The following is a 24,754-nucleotide window of genomic DNA, read 5'->3' as shown; positions in this document are numbered from 1 at the left end:
TGAACTCAATCTTGTATATGGACGTCCTAGGTGTTTCCATTCATTTGGCCACCCAATCAGCGTTAAAATGAGTCCTAGTTGTCATAGGGAACGTATGGGAGTGGCTGAAGAAGAATCTCTTCTGAAATGGCAACCTCCCAGATTTTGCCACTTTGCATGCGCATGCACTCGCGCATTGCGGGACTAGCATGGCAACCCCAAATGCGTTGGGTGCTCGCGCTGTTGCTTCATGCGCTTGCGCGCCCACAGCTTGCGAGCCACACGCGCATTTCACCTTCGGAAACCCCACATTCATCCTTCCGTGCGGGGTGCCTTTGTGCAACTCCAAAAGCCAATGCACCCTCTCTCCACGCTGTGCGTGCTCAGGCACGTTTTGCTTGCTGTGCACCGCGCTCACGTCTGTTGCGTTTGTGGTTTCTGTCTTGGCCGATTGTTGGGGCCGTTGTGCATCTTGGTGGTTGGCCATCCGTTTGGGCAACTCAAGTGCGTCTTCTTACTCTGCAGTTGTCGCCGGGCTGGCCATATGCGTGTGCCCCTCTGGGTCATGCCTTTGCACTTGGCCTTGGCTGTCGTTGTTGTTGCTGTGCTCTAGACTCGCACAATCTTCCTCCTTGGTGTCTAGCCACACCATGACTTCGTCCTCCATCTCACTCAAACTCTAATTTCTCGCTATTCATTGTGTTTGCCCTCATGTCTCCCATCTCTTGCAGTTATCGCACTGCTTCCACGCCATTTTCGGCTATAATAATAGTGCCAAGTAGTAAGTACTAATAGAATAATAATTATTACAAAATATAATAATTAGTACTAGTATTACTAATATAGATATTAAAATTAATAGTTAATATAATAATTAGAATAAATTTATAGTTATTAAGTAATACTTAATAGAACTAGTAAGTATTAAGTATTAATTCACTAACAAAAATAATAATTAATATACTAATATTAATAATATTATTTTTTCAATCAAGTTACATAATATGAATCATTATTTAATGATAATATTTTTTTAACGAAAACAAATATTGGTTAGTAAGAAATTTTAATTAGTATTTAATAGAAGTAATAAGTATTAAATAAGATATAAGTCATTAATTAACAACAATAATAGTTAATAAAAAATATTTGTTATTAAAAAATATATTATTAACTTATTGGTTATTTTTTGATTTATATGTGCATTAGTTTCTCATAAAAGAGAAAAATTGTACATAAATCAACGAATAATTATGCTGTAAAATCATTGGCTATGCTGAGTTGCAAAAGTATTAAATTGCTAAAAAAAACTTAATCATGACAACACACTAATTTTAAACAATTTATTATGATATGAAGCTAATTATATGTAATATATTATATACCATAATAATTTGAATTATTTTATTCAATTTTAAAATTTTTTCTGGCTAAGTTACTATGTAGATTTTTTTTCTGGTTGAGTCACCTAGTAGAATAAAATTTTTTTTTTATCGCTGCCCTAATCGACTCGGGCTCGATTAGCGCCAAGTCGGGTTTTGATCCTGATTTGCAAAACTATATTTTTTTCTTTTCCTCGCCTCTCGGCCTCCTCGTCTCGGCCTCTCTTCCCTCTCTGCGTCTCGAGTTCCCTCTCTCCTCTCGGCCCTCTCTCTCACCTCTCACCTCTCGCTCTCTCTTTCCCTCTCTTTCCCTCTCTCTCGTCTCAAACTTCTTCCGAGTTCACTATTTAGCCGTCGATTTCCCGTTTGATTGCCCTAACTTCAACCTATTTCCCCCAAATTTTAGAAGGTAACCCTAAACCCTAATTTTTTTAGTGTAATTTACTGTTTGATATTGTTTTATTTAATTTATGTGTGGTTTTTTTGTATTGATGTACGATTTCAGTATAATTCCGGGATTTAGGGTTAGGGATTAGAGTATTTAGGGTTTAGGGTATAATTTCGGGATTTAGGCTTAGGGTTTAGGGTTTAATTTCGGGTTTTAGGGTATAATTTCGGGATTTAGGTTTTAGGGTATAATTTAGGATTCAGGGGATTTGGGGGATATAGGTATAATTTCGGGGATTAGGGTTAGGGTATAATTTTTATGGTTTAGGGGATTTAGGGTTTAGGGTTAGGGTTTAGGGGATTTAGGGTATAATTTAGTGTCTCAGGGTTAGGGTATAGAGGATTTTGGGTTTAGGGTAAAATTGTTTTGGTTTAGGGGATTTAGAGTTTAGGGTTTTATTTCGGATTTTTGGGTTTGGGTATAATTTCGGGATTTGGGGGATATAATTTCTGGATTTAGGGTTTTTGGTAATTAGGGTGTAGGTACATAGAGTTTGAGGTTTTCAAGGGTTAAAGGGTTTAGGGTTTTAGTTTGGGTTTGGTGTTTTGGGATTATGCTCCCTTAGTTTCTAAAAAATATGAGATTATGAGTTATAAAGCAAGTTAGACATTTGTATCAATTTTCTGGAGTTGGCATTGGAGGTTTTCATTAATTTTTGGCATTTGTATTGGCAAGGGGCTCTTGCATTTGTCAAAGTTAGCAGTGCATGAGAAACAAGTGTTCGTGTTCCTTTGGAGAGTGAACTCAAATTCTATTTTTGCTGGTCTATTTTGTTTTTTATCATGTGCTTATGCTAGTTGTCCTTTTTTTTTTTTTGATAAAGATGTAATTCATTAAAAAGGCGAACAATTGCAAAGCGATAGGGATCAAATCCCTAATAACAAAATGTTGAAGAGATTCTCTCTGTTTGGCAAGCACATCTGTTGCCGAATTTGCAGATCTCGGAATGTGAGACCAAATACAAGAAAATAATGTGGTAATCTCTAAAATTTCCTGGAAAATTTCCCAATGCCTCCATGGCGGAAAGGAAGTGCCACAACCCCATCCAAGGACTACCTTGGAATCCCCTTCAATGTGAATTGGGCCACTGCATTTATCTTTGAAAATCCGGAGCCCATTGAGAAGACCATGTAGCTCTGCAGACGTTGAGTCGGAGATGCCTAATGGACCCGCATAAGAAATACACTAATTGCCAAATGAGTCCGAAATCACACCTCCAAAACTTGCGATCGCCGGATTGCCAAGAGAAGAACCATCAAAATTCAATTTTAAGTATCCAACCTTCGGGGGGCGCCCACTCTTTCATAACTTGAATCTTGGTCCCCAAATGCATCCTTGCTAGGTTGCTCCAGTTTTCACGAATGGAAGTGCCCTTGAAAGAGCAGAAAGGTTTTTTGTCAGGAGCCAAGTGGATATTTGGCCCGTCACTTTTTCCGCTACAGTTTTCTCAGATTCAAATTTAGCCTCGAACCGCCTCCTATTCTGTTCATTCCAAAGCCCCCATGGCACAAAACTGACACATGCTGATAGCATCATTTTACTGAGCCCAGGAAGGGGATAGCCATAGATTGACTTGCTAAAACAGAACAGATCTGCAGAGATACATATTTGCAAACCCAATTTGCAAAAGATAAGAGGTCCAAACCTTCCAAAAATACTGGCATAATAGTAGGGTATGGCTGGCGGATTCTTCTTCAATGTTACAAAAAGGACATAGTAAGTCTATAGAGGGGTGACCCCCTCTTCGAAGCACATCCGCTGTAAGGATCTTATTTTGGCAAGCACTCCACATGTAGGGCCACAGAGACGCCACACAAAGTATATATCATGCTCGCTCTACGTTGAGTCCCAACCATTAATGTGTCTGTATGCAGATGCAACTGAGAATTTGCCGCTTTTGTCCGGCCACCATATTAGCTTGTCTGCATTAGAATGCCTCATCCTGACATGATTCAAAGAATCCAGTAAACTACTTGCTTCCATTGCCTCTGTATCAAAAAGACCCCTTCGGGGATGGAGACTCAAATCACCCCCCTCGAAAGCATCTGTCACTGTTATCTCCCTTTGAGTGGAGATAAGGAAGATACTGCTGAAAGAGTTTCTCAACGGTTCCTGTCTTGTCCACCAATCGTCCCAAAATTTAAGAGACCTGCCGTTGCCCACAAAGAATCTACAAGCTGAGGAGAAATCTGGAAGAAGTAAATAAAGAGATCTCCAAATTGAGGATAACCCTCTCTGATTTCCCTCGGACATCCACCATAAAGAATTCTAGTCCAACTTGGTACGAACCATATCTTTCCAAAGGTTTGACGAATTTGTGTCGAACTTCCATATCCACTTAAGAAGCAAGGCTTTGTTCATTTCTTTTGATTTCCGAATCCCTAGTCCACCTAATTTCTTAGGCAAACATACTTCATCCCATCTAACTAGGTGATATTTAAAGGAGTCACTTGAGCCTCTTCAAAGGAATCTTCTTTTCAATTTATCCATGGTTTTGCATACTGAAGACGGGCAAGGCATAAATGACAGTGCATAGTTTGGGATGCCAGCAATACATGACTTGAGGAGTATCAGTCTACCTGCTTTGCTGAGGAGCCGCCCCTTCCAAGTTGCTAACCGAGCTTCAATTTTTTCCACCACCAGGTTCCATAAGTTCTGAGAAATACGCCTATGAAAGAGAGGGAGACCAAGATATTTTGCAGGAAGTGTAGTAGTAGAGCAACCAAATAAACTTGCCATCTCTACAAGGTTTTGCTGGTCCACATTAAATCCTATGAGAGATGTTTTCCCCCAATTAACTTTCTGCCCAGATGCTATTTCAAAAAGTCCCAATACTGCCTTTATCCTCCTAGTACTGTGCATATCTCCGACTCCAAAAATAATAGTATCGTCTGCGTACTGCAAAATCGGAATATTAAAAGCCCGGTGCGGACTTGTTGGAGATAGCCATCCAAGGTTGACTGTTGAATAGAACATAACGGACAGGAATTCTGCTACTATGTTAAATAAGAGCGGGGAAAGAGGGTCCCCTTGGCGAATACCCTTGGTTCCTTTAAAATATCCACATACCGAGCCATTGAGTATAAGGGAATGTGATGCTGAACCCACACAATTCCTAATCCAAAATTGCCATCTTTCTCCAAATCCCATTTTTTCCATTATTTCATCAAGCAAGATCCAATTAACTCTATCAAAAGCTTTTTCAAGATCAAGCTTTAGGGCGATTCTTGGGTCCTGATTACGTTTGAAATGGTCCATAAGCTCGTGTGCAGCCATTGTGGAATCTAGAATCTCTCTCTCCTTAAGGAAAGTGCCTTGACCTCTGTGGATGACGATGGGGAGCACTGCCTTTAAACGATGTGCTAAGATTCTCGCAATGATTTTATAAGCACTCTTAACAAGATTGATGGGGCGAAAATCCTCAGTTTTCTCAACACTTACTTTTTTTGGAACCAATGCGATAAATGACGCGCCAATGCTGCAGTATGTGATGCTGTTTCTGAAGAAGTAGTGGATCATAACACTTATATCTTCCTTCAGGCGAGCCCAGAACTTTTTCAGAAAGTCCCCATTAAAACCATCTGGGCCCGGTGCCCTGTCACTCCATGCCCAGGACGGCCCACTCAATTTCAGCCGAAGAAAAAAGAGATTCAATTAGTGCTGCAGCTGCTGTGGAGATGCGAGAAAAGCTAATGTGTGTAAGCTTCGGCCTGCTGGTACACTCCTCCCAGTATAACTCTGTAAAAAACTTAACCAGCTCGTTAGTAATTGAGATCCGACATGACGTTACCTCATTATTAATGCATAATGAGGTAATTCGATTGGATCTCCTTTTTGCCGAAGCGACGACATGAAAAAATTTGGTATTTGCATCTCCTTCTTTTAGCCATTTGAATCTGGCTCTTTGCTTCCATCGAACCTTCTCTTGGTGCAAAATAGTGTTGTGCTTAAAATTGAGAGAGACTCAAAGCGAAAATTCATCGGAAGTTAAGTACCTTTGTTCCTCCACCAAGTCCAGAGCCGCAATATGGGATATGAGGGAAGCCTTCTCAGCAATCAAAGAGGTATGACGTCTAGTGGCCCACTCCTTAATTTTTCCTTTGATGAAGCGCAATTTTAGGGGGAGTGCCCACTCCCTTCTACCAAGACTCGGACCCTCATCCAACCAACCATCAATAAGAAGACTCAAATTTTTTCTCCATTAACCAAGAGTTTTCAAACCGGAATGGCGAGGGCCCCCATTTTTCAAAAACTGATGTCAACAAGATAGGCCAATGATCTGAGCCTACTTTGTTTAGAACTCTTCCAGTAACATTTCCAAACATCTGCAACCAGTTGTTACATGCCCAGAACCAATCCAATTTAGATAATACGGGTTGCTGCTGACTATTTGTCCATGTGTAGTTCTTCCCGGATAAGGGAATCTCATCCAAACCATTCCCCCTAATGAAGTCTGAGAAGCCTCGCATAGAGGCTGTAATGCGGGTAGCTGGGGGGCTCTTCTCATGACAGTATCTGATGGCGCATTGAGGTCCCCTGCAAGGAGCCATGGGAAATTCCAATTCTCCAGAAGCGTACTAAGCTCTTCCCGGAGTAGGCTATGGTCCCTGTAACTAGTTGGACCGTATACTCCACCCACACTAAATTCTGTCAGTGGAGAGATCTTTGAACTGTATACCCAAAGAGAAATGACCTTCCATGATATTAAGAGAGTCAAACTTTGTTGTGTCCCATGCAACAAAGATACCTTCGGAGTGGCCAATAGCATTCACCGCTGCCCACTTAATTGAGGGGCACGCCCAAAGTTCTTTGGCAATATCATCTGTCATCTCTTGACACTTTGTTTCTTGGAATATGACAATTGAAGGCTTGAATTGAGATAGGTAACTGGATATCGTGCCGCGCTTCCGGGTAGTACCAATCCCTCTGACATTCCAAGACGGCAAGATCATTTGCTAGCCCGGCCATGAACTCCCAACGCCGCAATGTCCCCATTCAGCTGTTCTTGATACATCACGCCCATTAGGCGTGCCAATTCCATCATATTTTTCCATGTCTCTTCATCATATTTTTTATTCTCCATGTGAGGTTCCTTCACAATACTCTCAGCTCTGTCAGTGGGAGAAGGTGCCGGATCTATATTCTTTTTTATAGCAAGGCTAGTAGCTTCTCTCTGAGATAAATTAGTTTCCAGATTTCCTCTACTTCTCTGGTAAGTATTTCGTAGAGGGGGAGAGCTTGGAACCCTGTTTGGGAGTTTTCCTTGGCCTGGGTATTCTGCCTGATCTGTTTCCATTTGAGTGCTTGATAATTCTGTGAAATTCGCCAACCTTTCTTTTCTCTGCGTGTCTGATCCTTGCTCGGCAGCTCCTTGAGAATGTTCATTCCATTCCCCAAAAGAGACAGAAGTCGGGGGGAAGACGGATTTGTGACTTTCTCCTGACTCTGAGCTTGAGTCGTCACAGCCCGATGTGATTACTGGTTCCTCGGGCTGACGCGCATGAGAGGCTCTTGGCTCGAGGTTCAAATTATCTTCTCTTTTTGTTTTTGCCTTTTTGTAATCTCGGGATGAGTGGAGGGAAGTTTCTGTTGGGTAAACTTGGGGAGTGGGTATTCTTGGAAGTTGAAAAAATTGAAACAACAGTATTATCCGAGAGGCGTGAAGTGTCAGACTCGATTTCTGAACCAGGCTCTTTTATCGGAATACGTTGACATTTTATTTTTGGATTTTGAAGGGACACGATTTCCAAGAATGTATCTGTACTCAGTACACCCTTTTCCTTGTTTTGATTTGAATTTTGAATTAAAGTGAGGAGGGAATGAGTGCATTGCTCATTGGAGTCCGTGAGTGATGTGTTGGGTGCTGTGAGGGGTAACCCAGAAGAGAGCCCAGACACGCTACCCTCGGTAGCTTTTTGGGGTTTCAAAATAATTTTAAAAGCCTCGGTTACAGAGTCCCCTTTTTCAAACTTTGAATAAGAAATCAAATTAACTTTAGCTGACAGACGTACCTCTTTTTCCGGGATCGATGTGCTTCTCGAAAAACTCCCCTCTGAGTTCGCATTCAAGCTTTTGTGTGAGTCATGACTCGGGAGTGACGCTGACTCACTTGAAGTGGAGAAAGTCCGTTGAGTATATGCAGTGTTACCTCATCCTGGAGTCACGTTGGCTAGAGTCTTCGGAATAGTGTTTCTCTTTCGCATTCGACGATTTTCCGGCTGTTGCAGTACACCGAGCTCCTCGAAAGACACCTCTAGCCATACGAAATCTTCACCGAAGCTCAGTTTTTGGTAGCCTGCCTCTCTCCATCGACAGTTGGGGTTGACGAAAGCCATCACAACATCCAGTTTGGAGCCATCCGTCGTGGATTCCGACCATTGTATTATCTTTCTGAAGGAAGTAAATTTTTTACTGAGTACCTCCTCTGTCCATAGTTCGATTGGTAGGCCACAGGTTGAAACCCATTGGCCGAGAGGCTGCCCTACCGGAGTTGTTTCCCACTCCGTCGCAAATAGTTCCTCTTCTTGTAGCCATTTCTTATTCCCCAAAATTTCTTCCGTTTCCTCTCTTGATTTCGTAGTAACCAGCCACTTCCCGGGTTCCATCCACGCAATTTTTGGTTGAAGAGAAAAATTCGCCGAACTAGAGAGTGAGTTTGAGGCTATTCCATCTCGCCGAGGGGGATTCCACGATGAGGCTTGTGCTGAGTTTTTGTTTTCCTTTTTTTGAAAAGATCCGGGGGTAGATTTATGACCGGGAGTTTATCGGGAGTTTGGGGGATTTTCTGGTGGGGGTTTGAGGGTGATATGGAGAAAGAGGGTGTAGGGATTTTGTTGTTTGAAATGGACATTAGAAGGGGTGGGAAGTGACGAACATCTTTCCTATGAGGTAGATTGTTCTTGTCCTTTCTCATCGTAGAGATCTTAACCATTTTCTCGTCGAGAGCCAGGATCGAGCTTCGTAGCTCTTTCCAACAGTGATAGTCTCCGAGAAATTCCGATAAGTACACGTGCGCCATGACTTTGAGTCCTCTCCTCTGAAATTTTTTTTGCTCTCTAATACCTTTTTTCCGGAATACAGATATGGTAAAGGAAATTTCATCGATGCGGATTTCACGAAATCTCGGAGCATTTCCGTAATCTCCTTCTTCAAAAACGCAGGCAAAATCCGAGATTGAAGCAGGGGGGATAGAGATATACGATCTTCTTTGCCCATTCCTTATCGTTATACGAACTGCCTGTCCCTGCGTTAGCTCCATTGAGAGTTCTATGTCGCCGTGTACCCACGATGCTTCTCCTCTTCTATTGCTTCTTTTGCGAATTGCAGACCTTCCCTTCACCATGCTCTAGGGCCCATCCTCCTCCGTCACCGGTGATTTTCCCCTGTCCTCTTGTCTCTGTTGAGCCTCGATATCTGACGTTTCCATCCTCCTCCCATGAACAAGGGCTATCTCCTTCGTGGATGTAAATCTCTAGAACAGTCTAGCATCCTCCTCCATGCCCACCTCTCTCAAGTTACACATCTCCGTCATCATTTTGCTATGAGGCAAGATACTCCAAAAATACATTTAAGAAAATGAGTCATACAGTTAATTGTATCACAAGATTTTAACTATACAATTCACATGAAAATCTGTAAAATTTAGCGGTTTAAACTACACAATGGTAGTGTCATGGTGTGACGTATCAATTCAGAAGAGTCCCCAAGTGGACTAGCTTCAATGGTAGTGTCATGATGTGACATATCAATTCAGAAGAGTCCCCAAGTGATCTTAGGAAAAATCAAAATTCTGATCGGATTTACTACCACCCAACTAATCTTAGGATGAACTGGACTTATTGTTAATTTCAAGCTGATGGCAGATTTATTAATATAAGCAAAATAGTATACGTTTCCTGTCTTGTTTTTGTTTGCTAGTTTTCATTCAATTTCTCTCTTTGACCGACTTACTTGGTGGAACAAGGAAAACCATTGAAGTAGGTAATGTCTCATGTTTGTGTTTAGTGATTAATCCATGTTTCTAGTGGCAAGTCTGCAAGTTTTTAACTGATTTTTGTTAAGATATTCGAGCATCTCAACCATTTTTAATTTTTTACTTTCAGTGTTTGTGAGTTCGCAGAATAGTGCAAAGGAAACTTTTTTTATTTTTTGCATAGATTTGATTGAAAACCTTATTAGAAGAAGAATTAAGATATCTTGGCTTGGAGAAAACTGGGGGAGAATGCACATTGAAGAGAAAATGAAATAGTTCTTTTACTTGCTTGTTTTTATCAAATCAGCAGATACTGTAGAGGAGACCCTTTTTTAACCGTCCATGGATCTGAATAAAAATCCATCTAATTTTATATCTTTTCTGATGTGTATACGGAAAGGGTATATATTCCTGAGCAGAACATTGTTGAATATTTTGATTTTAAAATTTCCTCTATTGGTGAATTATGGAGTGCATATACTGTAGAGCTAGACTCTTTTTTGTTGCAACACACAAAAGTTCCGTCTGTAATTTGTATTACCTGGATCTCATTCCTTTTCTGGATAAAGTTGATTATATATGGCTGGGAAACATGCTAAGCATTTGTGTAATTTTCTTGTGTAGGTCAATGGCTATTCCTAGCATCTCAGAAGACCTTTATCCATCCGAGTCTGATCTTCTCTATGAGGAAGAGATTCTCCGAAACCCCTTCTCCCTCAAGCTATGGTGGCGATATCTTATAGCCCGAGCACACTCCCCTTTTAAGAAGCGTGCAATAATCTATGAGCGTGCCCTCAAAGCCCTGCCAGGCTCCTTCAAGCTTTGGCATGCTTATCTTCGGGAGCGCCTCGAGTCTGTGCGCCACCTCCCCATCTCTCACCCGCAATACCAGTCCCTTAACAACACCTTTGAGCGTGCGCTTGTCACAATGCACAAGATGCCCAGAATCTGGATTATGTATCTTGAAACCTTAACTAATCAGAAATTCATAACTAGGACTCGTCGCACCTTTGACAGAGCCCTATGTGCTCTGCCTGTTACTCAGCATGATCGTATTTGGGCTCCATATCTTGCTTTTGTTAGCCAAAAGGGGATCCCAGTGGAGACCTCACTACGGGTGTATCGCAGATACCTAAAATTTGACCCATCTCACATTGAGGAATTTATTGAATTTCTGATAGATTCTGAACTCTGGCAAGAAGCAGCTGAGAAGTTGGCCTCTGTGCTTAATGATGATCAGTTCTTCTCCATTAAGGGTAAGACAAAGCATCAGTTATGGCTTGAATTATGTGATTTGCTGACTAAGCATGCCACAGAAGTTTCTGGGCTTAAGGTCGATGCTATTATCCGTGGAGGGATTCGTAAATATACGGATCAAGTTGGGCTACTTTGGACGTCGTTGGCAGATTACTATGTTAGGCGTGGTCTTTTTGAGAAGGCTCGGGATATTTATGAAGAAGGGATGACTACAGTGGTCACTGTCAGAGACTTCAGTGTCATTTTTGATAGTTATACTTCATTCGAGGATAGTGCTCTTGCAGCCAAAATGGCAACTCTGGATATGAGTGATGAAGAGGATGAGAGTGAGCTTGAGAATGATGAGGAGCCTGGTCAAGATGCTCGATTGGAGACTGGTCTATCTGCAAAAAAATTTGCTAGGAAGATGTTACATGGTTTTTGGTTAAATGATGACAATGATGTGGATTTGCGGTTGGAGAGGTTGGAGTACCTCATTCAAAGAAGGCCAGAACTTGCTAATAGTGTTTTGCTCAGACAGAACCCGCACAATGTAGAACAGTGGCATAGGAGAGTAAAGCTTTTTGAGGGCAATGCCACGAAGCAGATACTAACCTTCACAGAAGCTGTAAGGACAGTTGACCCCATGAAGGCTGTTGGAAAGCCCCACACGCTGTGGGTTGCTTTTGCGAAGTTGTATGAAACCCATAATGATGTGGCAAATGCAAGAGTGATATTTGACAAGGCTGTGCAAGTTAATTTCAAGATGGTAGATAATTTAGCAAGTTTGTGGTGTGAATGGGCTGAAATGGAGTTAAGGCATAAGAACTTTAAAGGTGCATTGGAGCTGATGAGGCGTGCAACAGCAGAACCCTCTGTCGAGGTGAAACGAAGAGGTAAGCACTATTATACATTCTTATATCAGTTTTTAGGTAACCATAAATTCATGCATCATAGGACTTTTAATTCATCTTATGTTTGCAATCATTGCAGTAAGTTTTGAAACTATATCAAAAGGTATCAGCCAATAAGAATGATCTGATGTGTATTGTTTTAACATGTGCAGTTGTTGCTGATGGGAATGTACCAGTACAGATGAAACTGCATAGGTCTTTAAGATTATGGACATTTTATGTTGATCTGGAAGAGAGCTTAGGGACATTGGATTCCACGCGTGCGGTTTATGAGAGAATTCTTGATCTGAAGATTGCTACCCCACAAATCATAATGAACTATGCATTGCTATTGGAGGTAAAGATTTGATATAAATCTTAATTATTTTTTCTTTTGAATTTAATGAGTGTCTACTTTTAAAAAAGAATTATTGATTTATGTTAGCCTTAAAAAAAGCTGTTTATTTATTAATTTTATTTACTCTGGCAGGAGCATAAATATTTTGAGGATGCATTTAAGGTGTATGAGAGAGGTGTAAAGATATTCAAGTACCCACATGTCAAGGACATCTGGGTTACATATTTATCCAAATTTGTCAAAAGATATGGAAAGACAAAGTTAGAACGAGCAAGAGAGTTGTTTGAGCATGCTGTTGAGAAGGTATGTATTGTTATTGGTTCAATATACAATTTAATTGCCATGTTTGACCCATTGCAGATGTCCTTTGGGTTTACTTCTATTAAATGCGATGTTGTTAGTATAGTTCTATCCTGGGGTATACTCTTGAATGATGTCATTTTTATTCATTAATTTTTTTCTCATGGATAGAAAGAGATGATGAATGCAAAAGGCATTGCCTACTTGTGGAACATTTTGAATGCCATATTTGTCATCAGAAGCATAATTTGTCCTATTATACGATCTTCCTCCCATATTAGGACTACTTATAGGAGGGCCATGGCTTCCTTTCTGTGAATTGATTAAAATATTTTCTCTAGATGTTTCAATATGGTCCATCAGATCCATTTTGGCATTAATGGTAGAGGTTTGGGTTTAGAGACTCCTCTCCCCTATTTATAACTTAAATAATAGTCAAAATTACAACAATGCCCCTTCAACCTATTAACCACAGGAATCTGCTTTCTATAAGAAACTACTTTCTTAGAAAATAAGTAAAACCTTATTTATTTGAGACAACTTCTAGCACTCCCCCACAAGTTGGAGCATATAGTTTCCACTTGTTATAAAATTTGTCTCTGTTCCCTATTTTAAGCATATGAAAAAAGAAACCGCAAATTCTTTGACTTAAGTGGCTTGTCATTGCATTGTGACATTTATGTGATCTTTGACTTATTTGTGGTTTTGACTCTTGAGCTTGCACATGTAGAATGGTTCTTGGAGTTAACTTCATCAGTACTCACACACTTATACTTTGTCTCCTGCTGAAGCTAGGAAACACGTGCTAATGAATGTCGGTGTGAACATCATAGAACTCTAGATCCTTCAACTTTCATCTACTCCCATGTCTCTTTGAATAACAGACCACTTCGAGACATCCAATTGGACAAAATAAATACTAGTGAAGACAATAACTCTCACAATCCTAAAGGGAGGGTAGGACACAAGGAAAAGGTGGAACTTGATGAGTGGCACAAAGTGGACCACCTAATGGCAACAAGACACCAGCCGGTGTAGTAGAAGAAAAACAGCCTACTTTTAAGGGCAGCTATATTTCACCAAGGACGAAGTTGCTCTGTATACCCAACCCACACAGAGGGATTAACTGACTCAATTCCTGAGATTGGTCGAACCACACACAGTATTTGAAAGTTGAACAAAAATCAAAGCATTCCAAGAAAAAACATAAGGAATGGATTTTACCAAATAAGAGAGATGTTTTCATAGTTCGAGATGGACCGGAATATAGAAACATGACTAAACCCAAGTTGGCAACTATAAGAGATCTCAATGAGTACAGGGGATGATGAATTTTGACCATAACTTGTCGAGAAACTTGCCGGAAAATTGACTAGTATATTAACAAATTATAGTAAAGGGCTACTTTTCTCTTGGAAAAAACGATTATAGTATTGCTGAATGTGTAGAGTATGAAATACTGAAGAAAATGTGAATATGTTTGAATTTAATGTTCTGCCTGATAATCTCAAGCTTACTGTTTGTTTCAAGGCCAGCTTCATGTTGAAGGAGATTCTAAAAGTGTGATTAGTTGGTGTGATGGCAAGAGATCTCCTCCCTGGTGGCATCTGCATTTTTTCTAAGAAATTCAAGACTTAGCTAGTCTTTTTGTTTGTACATGGAGTTTGATTCATAGATCGGCTAATAATTTTGAAGACTCTTTAGTTGAGGGGGTCTCTCTCCAATCTCTCATTGTAAGAGACTCCCCTTATTGATGTTTGTTTTTGTGGTTTGTGTTATTGCTTAATTAAATTGTGCTCTTTCTAAAATAAATAAAAAAATCTCAAACATACTGTTGATTTTTTTTAGCCTTTATATTGTATTTGTTTTAATTAGTGATGGATCCAATGGTTGTAGAAGAATTGATAATCCATATTCATCCATTGTGCTCTTTATGCTATGTCATCATAGTATGTTTGTATCTTGGTCTATTCAATATCTTTACTTTTGCAAGGTAATGAGACAATTGTATTTGTAGCAATACCATATTCTCTGTATTTGAAGTAGCTTCAATGACTGTAGAGCAGTTGGTTGTTTATCTTCTACGAAGAATATTTTACTTTTAGGAGGAATAAGAGAACGAGTTATGTATTATGATCCTTACTGTTTTGGTGGATTTTATTCTTCAGGCTCCTGCAGAAGATGTAAAACCCTTGTACCTACAATATGCAAAACTTGAGGAGGATTGTGGGCTAGCAAAGCGTGCAATGGAGGTTTATGCGAAAGCTGCAAAAGCTGTTCCAGATAATGAGAAAATGAGCATGTATGAAATTTATATTGCTCGTGCAGCTGAGATTTTTGGTGTTCCCAGAACAAGGGAGATATATGAGGTTAGTTTTCTTATTTTCAGCTTTCACAATATTTCAAGTGGATTATATCTTGTGTTGCTTCTTGGCTTGCATGTCTGGTGTTGATTCTTTCTCTTGGTGTATTGGTGGAATGTTTTGTAGCAAGCGATCGAGTCGGGGGTACCCATTAAAGATTTGAAAGCCATCTGCATGAAATATGCAGAATTGGAAAAGAGTTTGGGGGAAATCGACAGGGCACGCAGTATTTATGTGTACGCGTCCAAATTTGCAGACCCTCGCTTGGATGCTGATTTCTGGAGTAAATGGCATGACTTTGAGGTGCAACATGGGAATGTAGATACCTACCGAGAAATGCTACGTATAAAGCGTAGTGTGTCAGCTAGTCATAGTCAGGTAGGTTTCTTTAATGTTTGTTTCTTCTGTAGATTTTGCATTAAAAAAGTGTATTCGTTCTTTTCTGTTTATTTGATAAAATCATTTCATGATTCAAAAGAGAATTTTTTTTTTCCGTTATATGTCTCATTTTATGGCCCTGATGTTCATATGCAATCTCTGCAGACTCATTTCATCCTCCCAGAGTACTTGATGCAGAAGGATCAAAAGCTAAACTTAGAAGAAACTGTTGATACTCTAAAGCGTGCAGGAGTTCCTGAAGATGAAATGGCTGCTTTAGAGAGGCAGCTTCTACCTACTATAACTAGCGATGGTAGCAAAAGAGTAGGCTTTGTGAGTGCTGGAGTTGAGGTCCAACCCGGAGTTACCCAGACACCTGATGGAGGGAGAAAGGTTACTGTAGATCAAGAGGACATAGAATTGCCTGAAGATTTTGAGGATGATCAAGTTGAAATTTCCCAAAAAGATGTTCCGGCTTCAGTCTTTGGGGAGTTGGCTAGCGAAGTAGAAAAAGTTAACAAGAAGAGAGATGTTGAGGATGATAATAGTCGTCTGGGTGCTCTAGAGAGAATAAAAAGGCAAAGGCAACAGTGATGTTGACCATTTTCAAAGTGCTAACTAAAACGTGAATGTAAATATTGTACAAGTAGAGTATCTATTCTCTTCATCATGGAGGATTTGTAAGATGTATTGTTGGTAATTTTCTCCTGCAATCGATTGCACAAGTTAGTAACAAATCATATTTCATCTTATTTTCCCTCACACACTGTATTTTGGTAATAGTGTTTGATTTTAACCCGACTTGAGCATTTTGTTAATGTTGTCTCTCAATATATTTGCCATGCATTATCATAATTGGTTGTTTTATATTAGAACATGTTGGGGTTCTCACAGGTTTAGAAGTTAAAAGCCTGGTTTCTCTTGTTTGTAGTCTGAATGAGCAGTGGAGGGGGTAGCTTGCCACTGTAGGTCATCCATGAGCATTAACCATTTTTCGTTTCTCAACTTCTGTTAATTTTATATACCTTGAAAGTATAAAATAACAAGTTTCAATTTTAGACCTATTAAAAATATTACTTTTAACTATTCATTTACACAAATTATTATTTTAAACTTGAATGATACGTTCATATGAATTGTGTTTGCAGTAGCTTTTGCTTCATGCAATCCATATGGGTACATAGCGATTCAATTGTTCTGAAAGGCATGGATCAGGCAATTCTACAACTGACATTTGTTGATGACACTAGCTTTTAGTGCAGGCTCGATTAACATTTGAAATCCAATTGCTCAAACAATATCTGGCACAATCATATGTTAAGGTATTCGAACGCCTCTTATTTTTTTACTAAAAATATGATCATAAGACAATGCATTTGATCAAATGGAAGAATATTTGGAAACTAGTTGTCAAACTGCATCCTCCTCCAAAATGAAATTCTAAAAAAATAATACTTTCTCCTTCAAGATGATTTAAATAGTACTAAATTACATTAATCAATGGAGAAATGGTGGATAAGATAATATCTTCCATACTTTGCTTTTATGCAGATTTGTCTTTTTTCCCATGTAATTTGGATCCCTGTCCTTTATTATAAAAAAATAACAGAAACAGAGGTCAATTGGAAGTTAACAGTTTATTGTGGGGAACCACAGCCACAACAATGGTAAAAACAAATTTTGGTGTATCGAATTCAATGGGACATGTAGTGCAAGGATTGGTGTTTCCTTTGTTCCTGTCCTTGCACTAAACGCCCACCGTTACACTGCTACAACTGTACATCAGTTTTGGTAGACTGTAACTGCAGTTTATGCTCTTTCCAGAGGTGGTGTAGTTACAAGGGGCGAGGAACGAGTCATCCACCTCTGTAATCACTTTCGAGTGAAAAGAAATAGGTCTCTCATAGGTGTCCCTTAGAGTGAGGAACAAAGCGACTAATTGGAATCGAGAAGACTGAAACCGAAAAGTATTTCTTCCCTTTGTAGAAGCAACTTGTTCATTTTGACGGTTACTACGTCGAACTGTGAGAGTCAGAAAATATGGCTGGGAATGGTACTAATTTTTTCCTATTCTCCTAATTATTCAATCCTATGGTTCAATTCTCTGCGAGGTGAAATGTCTTCACGTCTTTTCGTTTGCAGGGGAAAAAGGTCGGCCTAGTAAGAAGCTCAAGACTTCCACTGAGGTTTTACAATTTTGAAAACCCCAACTCCCGTTCTGTATTTGGTTGCTCTCCTGTTCTTCCCTGATTGTTTTTTCTTGGCAGGAGGTTTATCGAACTTCTGCTGTTGATGATGATGTGAATTATGTTGAAGATTTTGATGAGGATCGTCGTGAAAGTATTACTTTTGTTCATTTTATCGTTTTGTTTTAGATTTTGTTTTTAGTTTACTTTAGGTACTTGAATTGTATTTATGGGTATGTAATAAGGATTATGAAGATTGTAAAACGGAGGTTTCAAATAATACTTTTCCGATGATAATTTTTCTCTCAAATAGAGGTATTTAACGTACAATTACACCTAAAGATATATCCAAATCAGATTGTAAAATCAAGAAACAATTCGAAAAAATCTTTTAGATCCTATAATTATGGTAACTCTACAAATTTTACAGCTAATTCAATACTCCCCCTCAAGTTGGTGCATAGATGTCGATCTTGCCCAACTTGTCAATTATACCAAGAAATACCATCCCTGATACTCCCTTCGTGAGCATATCAACTGGTTGACTCTAGGATGGAGTAAAAGGAAATTCTATAATCTTTGCATCGAGGTTTTCCTTGATGAAATGATGATCAACTTCAACATGTTTAGTGCGACCATGTTGAACAAGATTTTTTGTAATTTCGATGGCTGCCTTATTATCACAGTGGAAATTCATAGATTCAATATATTCAATCCCTAAGTCCCTCAGTATATTTCTTATCCATAACAATTCGCATACACCATGAGCCATGCCTCAAAATTCAACTTCAGCACTTGATCTTGATACTACTTTCTGTTTTTTGCTTTTCCACATGACAAAATTACCTTCCACAAAAGTGAAGTAACTAGACGTGGATCTTCTGGTTGTCTGATCACCTGCCCAATCAGAATATGTGTATTCTTCAATGTTAGATATACCTTTTTTTGCGAATAACAAACCTTTTCCTGGAGTACTCTTTAAGTATCTCAATATCCGATAGACCGCTTCCATATGTACTTCACTTGGTGCATACATGAACTGACTCACAATGCTCACCGCATATGCTATGTCTGGCCTTGTGTGTGATATGTAGATTAATCTTCCAACCAACCGTTGATAACGCCTCTTGTCTGCTAGGGTTTGATCTGAGAGAATTCCGAGCTTATGATTCATTTCTATGGGCGTCTCTATTGGTTTACAATTAAGCATTCCGATTTCGACTAGAAGATCCAACACATATTTCGGTGTGAAAGGAAGACTCCATATTTCGATCTAATTACCTCAATTCCCAAAAAATATTTAACCTATCCGAGATCCTTCATTTCAAATTTAGTGGTTAAATACTCCTTTAAAGCTTGCATTTCATTTGGGTTCTCCTATCAAGACCATATCATCAACATACACAATTAAAGTTGTGACTTTACCTTCTTTGTGTTTTATAAACAAAGTATGATCTGAGTTACTTTTCTTACAACCAAACTCTTTCATTGTAGTCAAGAATCTCCCAAACCACACTCTAGGTGACTGTTTCAGCTCGTACAATGACTTCTTCAATTTACAGGTTTCACCTTGACACAAAGAACTACTTTTAACTCCGAGTGGTAGCTCCATGTAGACTTCTTCTTCTAAGTTTCCATTGAGAAAATGCATTTTTAACATCAAATTATTGTAGAGGTTAGTCTCTATTTGCTGCTATAGATATAAGAATGCGAATTGTATTGGTCTTAGCTACTAGTGCAAAAGTATCTTGGTAGTCTACCCCATACCTTTGCATATATCCCTTCGCAACTAGTTGTGCTTTATATCTTTCAATACTTCCATCCGGTTTGAGTTTCACCGTGAACACCCATTGACATCCAACTGTCTTTACTCCTTTAGGCTGTGGAACAAGTTCCCAAGTGACATTTTTTGTAGAGCCTCCATCTCTTTGTTCATCGCCTTTCTCCATTTTGGATTAGCTAAAACATCCTGCATGTTACTAGGAATAGAAACCCTGGATAATTGATCAACAATAAATGCATACAATTTAGTCAACCTATGCGAGGACACATAGTTGTTGATAGAGTATTTGGTCTTGGCTTCAGGATCAGGTTCATACTGTTTTTTGGAACTCCCCTATTCAATCTTTGTGGATATCTACGAATAATATTTTCTGTAGGAACACACATTTCATACGACTCATCAAACACAAGGTTCATATTTACCTGAGGAAGAAGATTCTGGGTTGATTCTTTAGTTGATGGTGCAGACGGAGGCAACTCTTTGGATTCTTTAGGAGAAATTAATGATTCGCTTTCTGCTTCATGGTTGTGATCTCCATCTTGTTGCACAACTGGTTGTTGAAAAAATTCTTTTACCGCTTCTAACTCAATAAACTCCGCACCTCCATTACTATTCTCTAGTTCAATATTTTCTTCACTTGAGCTCTCCCCATGAAGAGAATTCCGAGAGACTCTCCCTGAGTAATAAGGCTCTAACTCATGGAAAGAGACATCTAGAGTCACATGGAGCTTTCGGGTGTGTGGATCATAACACTGATATCCTTTTTGAAATTCAGAAATGCCAATAAAAACACATTGTTTGGCGTATGGATCAAGTTTATTTCACAAGATTTTTGGGATATGAACATATACGGTACACCCAAAAATGCGGGGTTCACGATTCAGAAGATGGAGAATGGAAATTAGGGATTTCAGTTTGTGTTGAGGGGTTTGAAAGTCTATTACTCGAGAAGGTGTTCGATTAATGAGGTAGGCAACATACTTGAAAACTTCACCCCAATAAAATTGAGGCATGTTCATGCCGAAGAGGAATGGACGCACTGCTTCCAAAAGTTGTTTATTCTTCGTCTCTGCCAATCCATTTTGTTGGGGAGTATAGGTGCAGGAGGTCTGATGGCGAATGCCATGATTGTTCATAAAATTTATGAGAGAAGCATAAAAAAACTCCATACCATTGTCAGATTGCAAAACATGAATATGCTTTTGGTACTGAGTGTGTATCATTTGATGAAAATGCTGAAATGCTTGACATACATCACACTTTTTTGTAAGTAAGGATACCCAAGTCATTATAGTGCATTCATCAATAAATGTCACAAAGTAACAATCTCTAGAAATAGAGGGAACCTTTGCAGGACCCCAAACATCAGAATGAATGACCTCAAATGGTTCAGAACTTTTATTCAAACTTGGTAAATAAGAGATATGGTGGCTCTTTAGCTAGTTCACAAGTGTCACAATGAAAATCCAAATAATTCAAACTTGAAAAGAGTTTTGATTGCAATTTGTTGAGATAACCAAAGGAAAGATGGCCTAATCTTTGGTGCCATAACCATATTGTTGTTTGAGGACTGTCTTCACTGCTAGCTTGATTGGCCTTACTGTTCTTCGACCTCCCATTCTCTGTCAACTCCAAATATACAGGATTCGTCTGATCCATCATAGAACATTTTTTATACGGCTTCCCATATCTCCTTGGTTGTAGAGAGGCGAATAAATCGCTGCATTAGCAATGGACTCATTGAGTCAATAAGCCAACTTTTCACTCTTTGATTTTCAGTAATCCATGCGCAAAGATTGGGATCTCTAGATTCTGGTTTTCTCGTTTCGTCGGTGAGATATCCAGCTTTGTTGCGAGCGCCAATACGCATCTCCATGAGCTGAAACCATAATGAGTAATAGATCTCATTGAGGATGATTCCATTTAGAAAGGCAAAATTGTCTTAGTGGACAATAATCTGCGGTGATGGTATTGAGATAAGTTTGATTGATGCGCCTGTAGTGGTAGCCATCAATTTTTGTCACTAGATTACCTGGAATAGTCCCAATTATAATTTCGTTCGGTCTGGAAATTTGGTTTGGTCCAGTTCGGTTCAGATCCTCTGGGTTGACCCAACGATCTCGGTCATCGGCTTTCGGGAGTCCGAGTCCCGCCGGAGTTTGGGCGGCGGCTCGGTGTTAACGCGATGAACGATAGCTCTTCGGTGGCAACAAAGCATCTTCAGTTTTGTGGTACAGTCTTCGGCGACAACGGGGCTGGTGGTGCGGATGTTGACAACGTTCTTCGACTACGGGACAACACTGTGTAGAGATCGCCGGGACACAACAGGAAAACAGAGTTCTCCTATGGTTTTTTTTGTTGCCACTTCCTTCGGTGACAGAGACAACTATGGGAGCACTAGCTCTGATCTTCAGTGACCGGAAGGAGAAGATAATTCTCCTGTTCTGATACCATGTAAAACGGAAGTTTCAAATAATACTTTTTCGATGATAATTCTTCTCTCAAATGGAGGTATTTAACATACAATTACACCCTAAAGATAGATCCAAATCAGATCCTAAAATCAGGGAAGAAATCGAAAAAATTGTTTAGATCCTACAATGACGATAACTCTACAGATTTTACAGCTCATTTCGACAAAGATGAAAGTGAACTGACGAAGAGGGATTTTTCTAAGCTCGAATTAAAGCCTGATCATGCAAACCGCCCTTTATGGACTTGCGCTGGTGGCCGAATTTTTCTTGAGACATTCTCATTGTTGTATAAGCAAGCCTATGATTTCCTCATTGCAATTGTTGAGCCCGTTTGCCAATATTTATGATGTCCTTCTATTTTCATCTACTTAAAACTCTATGTGGTTGCTCATTTTCATTTTGTTGGAAAAATGTTGTGCAGGCCAGAGTCTATGCACGAGTATAACTTGACACCTCATTCCTTATGTGCTGCGATTTCTATTGGGCTCGAGATTGAAACTATACTGTTTTGAACAAGCTATCAAAGACTAAGCTCCCTAAAGAAATGATTGATTTCATTTAGGCTTCAACTTCTAATTATGGGAAAGTAAAACTTGTACTTAAGAAGAATCGGTACTTTGTCGAGTCCCCTTTCCTGAAGGTGCGAATTTGGTCTCGTATTCTATCACAAGCGGTTTGTTGATTTACAGGACTCTATGGATTTAGCTCATGGAGAAAAAAGAGAGATTCCCATTGAGAGAAAACCAGAGGAAGAAGAGGTTATGGACTTGATCTCCTAACCCTGTCCCTGAAGCTCAATTTATAGATTAATCAAACTATTGTATTACAATAATACTCCTGAACTTAGGGTTTAGGATTTAGGATTTTAACCTTGGAAATTTAACCTAATTACATCAATGCCATCTCTATGAGATGACTATTTATTTACCATCTTGCCATCATTGTATAGGCTTATGGGCCTTCTCCTTGATCTATGGGCCTTGAGCCCATCTTCTACATCTCTTGGATATGTGGGTCTTCCTTGGTCTTATGGGCTTGGCCCGTCTTCCAATACACTTGGATATGTGGACCTTCCTTGGTTGTGTGGGCTTGGGCCCTATCTTCTAACACTCCCCCTCAAGCTGGGGGTGAGAGAACAACATGAACTCCTTTCTTGCTACAAATGATGTATAAAATCTTTTTTTGTATAATGTGGCACATCTTCCAACACTCCCCCTCAAGTTGGTGCTTTCGTTCATGAGGACCCACCACAACGTGTAACTATGGTGGGGCCCACCATGAGGATGTCAGCCAAGAGGAGTCACCACATGAGCTGGAATGAGCGGGAATACATTGAAAGATTTGAGGATCAAGTGGTACCCACATATACATGATGAGCTGGTATCTTTCCCAACATGTGTTGGAAAGATTTGCATATCTTCCTTGATTTATATGATTGATTTATCTTCCTTAGATTGATGTATTTTAAGGGAAAGTGGGAATCCTAATTGATTAAGGAGTTTTACTATCTATGTATTGGAAATAGTAAAAATAGGGGGTCTTGGTTGAGGATGTCAGCCAAGAGGAGTCACCACATGAGCTGGAATGAGCGGGAATACATTGAAAGATTTGAGGATCAAGTGGTACCCACATATACATGATGAGCTGGTATCTTTCCCAACATGTGTTGGAAAGATTTGCATATCTTCCTTGATTTATATGATTGATTTATCTTCCTTAGATTGATGTATTTTAAGGGAAAGTGGGAATCCTAATTGATTAAGGAGTTTTACTATCTATGTATTGGAAATAGTAAAAATAGGGGGTCTTGGTTGAGGCATTCAATCTCATTCACGTGAAAGAAATCTCCCTCGCCTCTCTTTAGTTTTTTTCTTCTTCTGCTCTCTCTACCAGGGAGCCCTCTTTTCCTTTTCTCTTTTTTATTTCTCTCTCCTTGCTCGAGATATTATTCATGGGGTCCTAAATTCAACATGGTATCAGAGCGACCAATTTAGGATACCCACATCAAAGGAATGCTGTAAGAAGATAAAATTATAGAAGGTTCTTCATGAAGCAAGATTGAAGCTCATGAGAGAAGTTTATTTCTGTTTATGATATTATTGATTTATGCTACAGGTTTTAAGATATTAAAAGGATGGTTTAGAGATTTTTTCATGCACGTCTTCATCTTATGAGGTTGTGGAAATATTTGCATCTTGGATTAGAAGAAGTTATCAAGGCAATTTTTTGTCGGTTTGAAAATTTTGTTGACTAAGACCAGTTTATGTTGAAATTTTTGCATAAAGAGTTATAACTCTATGGGAATGATATTCCCTGATAAAGAAGAATGGTATTGAGCCTTCTATGAGTGATTATTCAAAATTTTTCATAATGATCTTTTAGCTTTTATGGTAAAGCCTCTCCATTAACTGATTTGGTTAAAAAAAACTATACTTGGGTTTTTTTACTAGTAATTGATTGGATAATTTTTTAAAGTGAATTGCCTATTATGGTTGAAGAATGCATGGGTCACAAGAGTGATATCCTAAATATTACTACTATACCCTTGCGAGGGGTATCAAATTTTATGAGTTCGTCCACATCGGTACGCCGATTTCTTATAACAAAAGACCTCCTTGGTCACCTCACCACTCGTGAACGACCTATTGATGAAGATGATATTTTTTTATAACAAGTGGCTGAAGAATGATACTTTGGTGATTAGTTGACTTATTAACAACATGGAAGAACATGTCTCCAATAATTTTATTCATCTTGACACAGCTAAACAAATTTGGGAGACATGTACTAAGCTGTATTCCAGCTCCGACAACTTATACATGCCATGTGATATTCTCCAAAGAATGCTTACCACTAAACAAGGAGACAATATCCATGAATATTTGGCTCGATTTAGAGGTCTTCTTCAAGAGTGGAAAATTTACCAGCCGACCTCCACGGATGTCTCTGTACAAAACAAACAAAAAGAAGCCTTAGTCACGGCTATATGCCTTGCTAACATC

At 39.3% G+C, this 24,754-nt stretch overlaps 1 protein-coding gene across 1 annotated transcript; it reads left to right on the top strand.

Moving 5' to 3' along the window:
* The first annotated feature begins 1,548 nt into the window (after window positions 1-1,548).
* On the top strand, window positions 1,549-16,110 carry LOC137963593 (uncharacterized). The gene is made up of 7 exons (XM_068810729.1): window positions 1,549-1,770; window positions 10,406-11,913; window positions 12,084-12,268; window positions 12,401-12,571; window positions 14,737-14,937; window positions 15,058-15,309; window positions 15,475-16,110. Exons 2-7 carry the CDS (start codon window positions 10,410-10,412, stop codon window positions 15,901-15,903), a joined length of 2,742 nt encoding a protein of 913 aa, XP_068666830.1. The 5' UTR covers window positions 1,549-1,770; window positions 10,406-10,409; the 3' UTR covers window positions 15,904-16,110.
* The last annotated feature ends 8,644 nt before the right edge of the window (window positions 16,111-24,754 follow it).

Source organism: Aristolochia californica, unplaced genomic scaffold, assembly GCF_029961685.1.
Source record: "Aristolochia californica isolate CCGP_79_NKW_82.1479 unplaced genomic scaffold, dmAriCali1.0.hap1 SCAF_4, whole genome shotgun sequence".
NCBI lineage: Eukaryota > Viridiplantae > Streptophyta > Magnoliopsida > Piperales > Aristolochiaceae > Aristolochia > Aristolochia californica.
The sequence above is the reverse complement of the archived record's forward strand: the minus strand, read 5'-3'. Positions and strand labels throughout refer to the sequence as shown.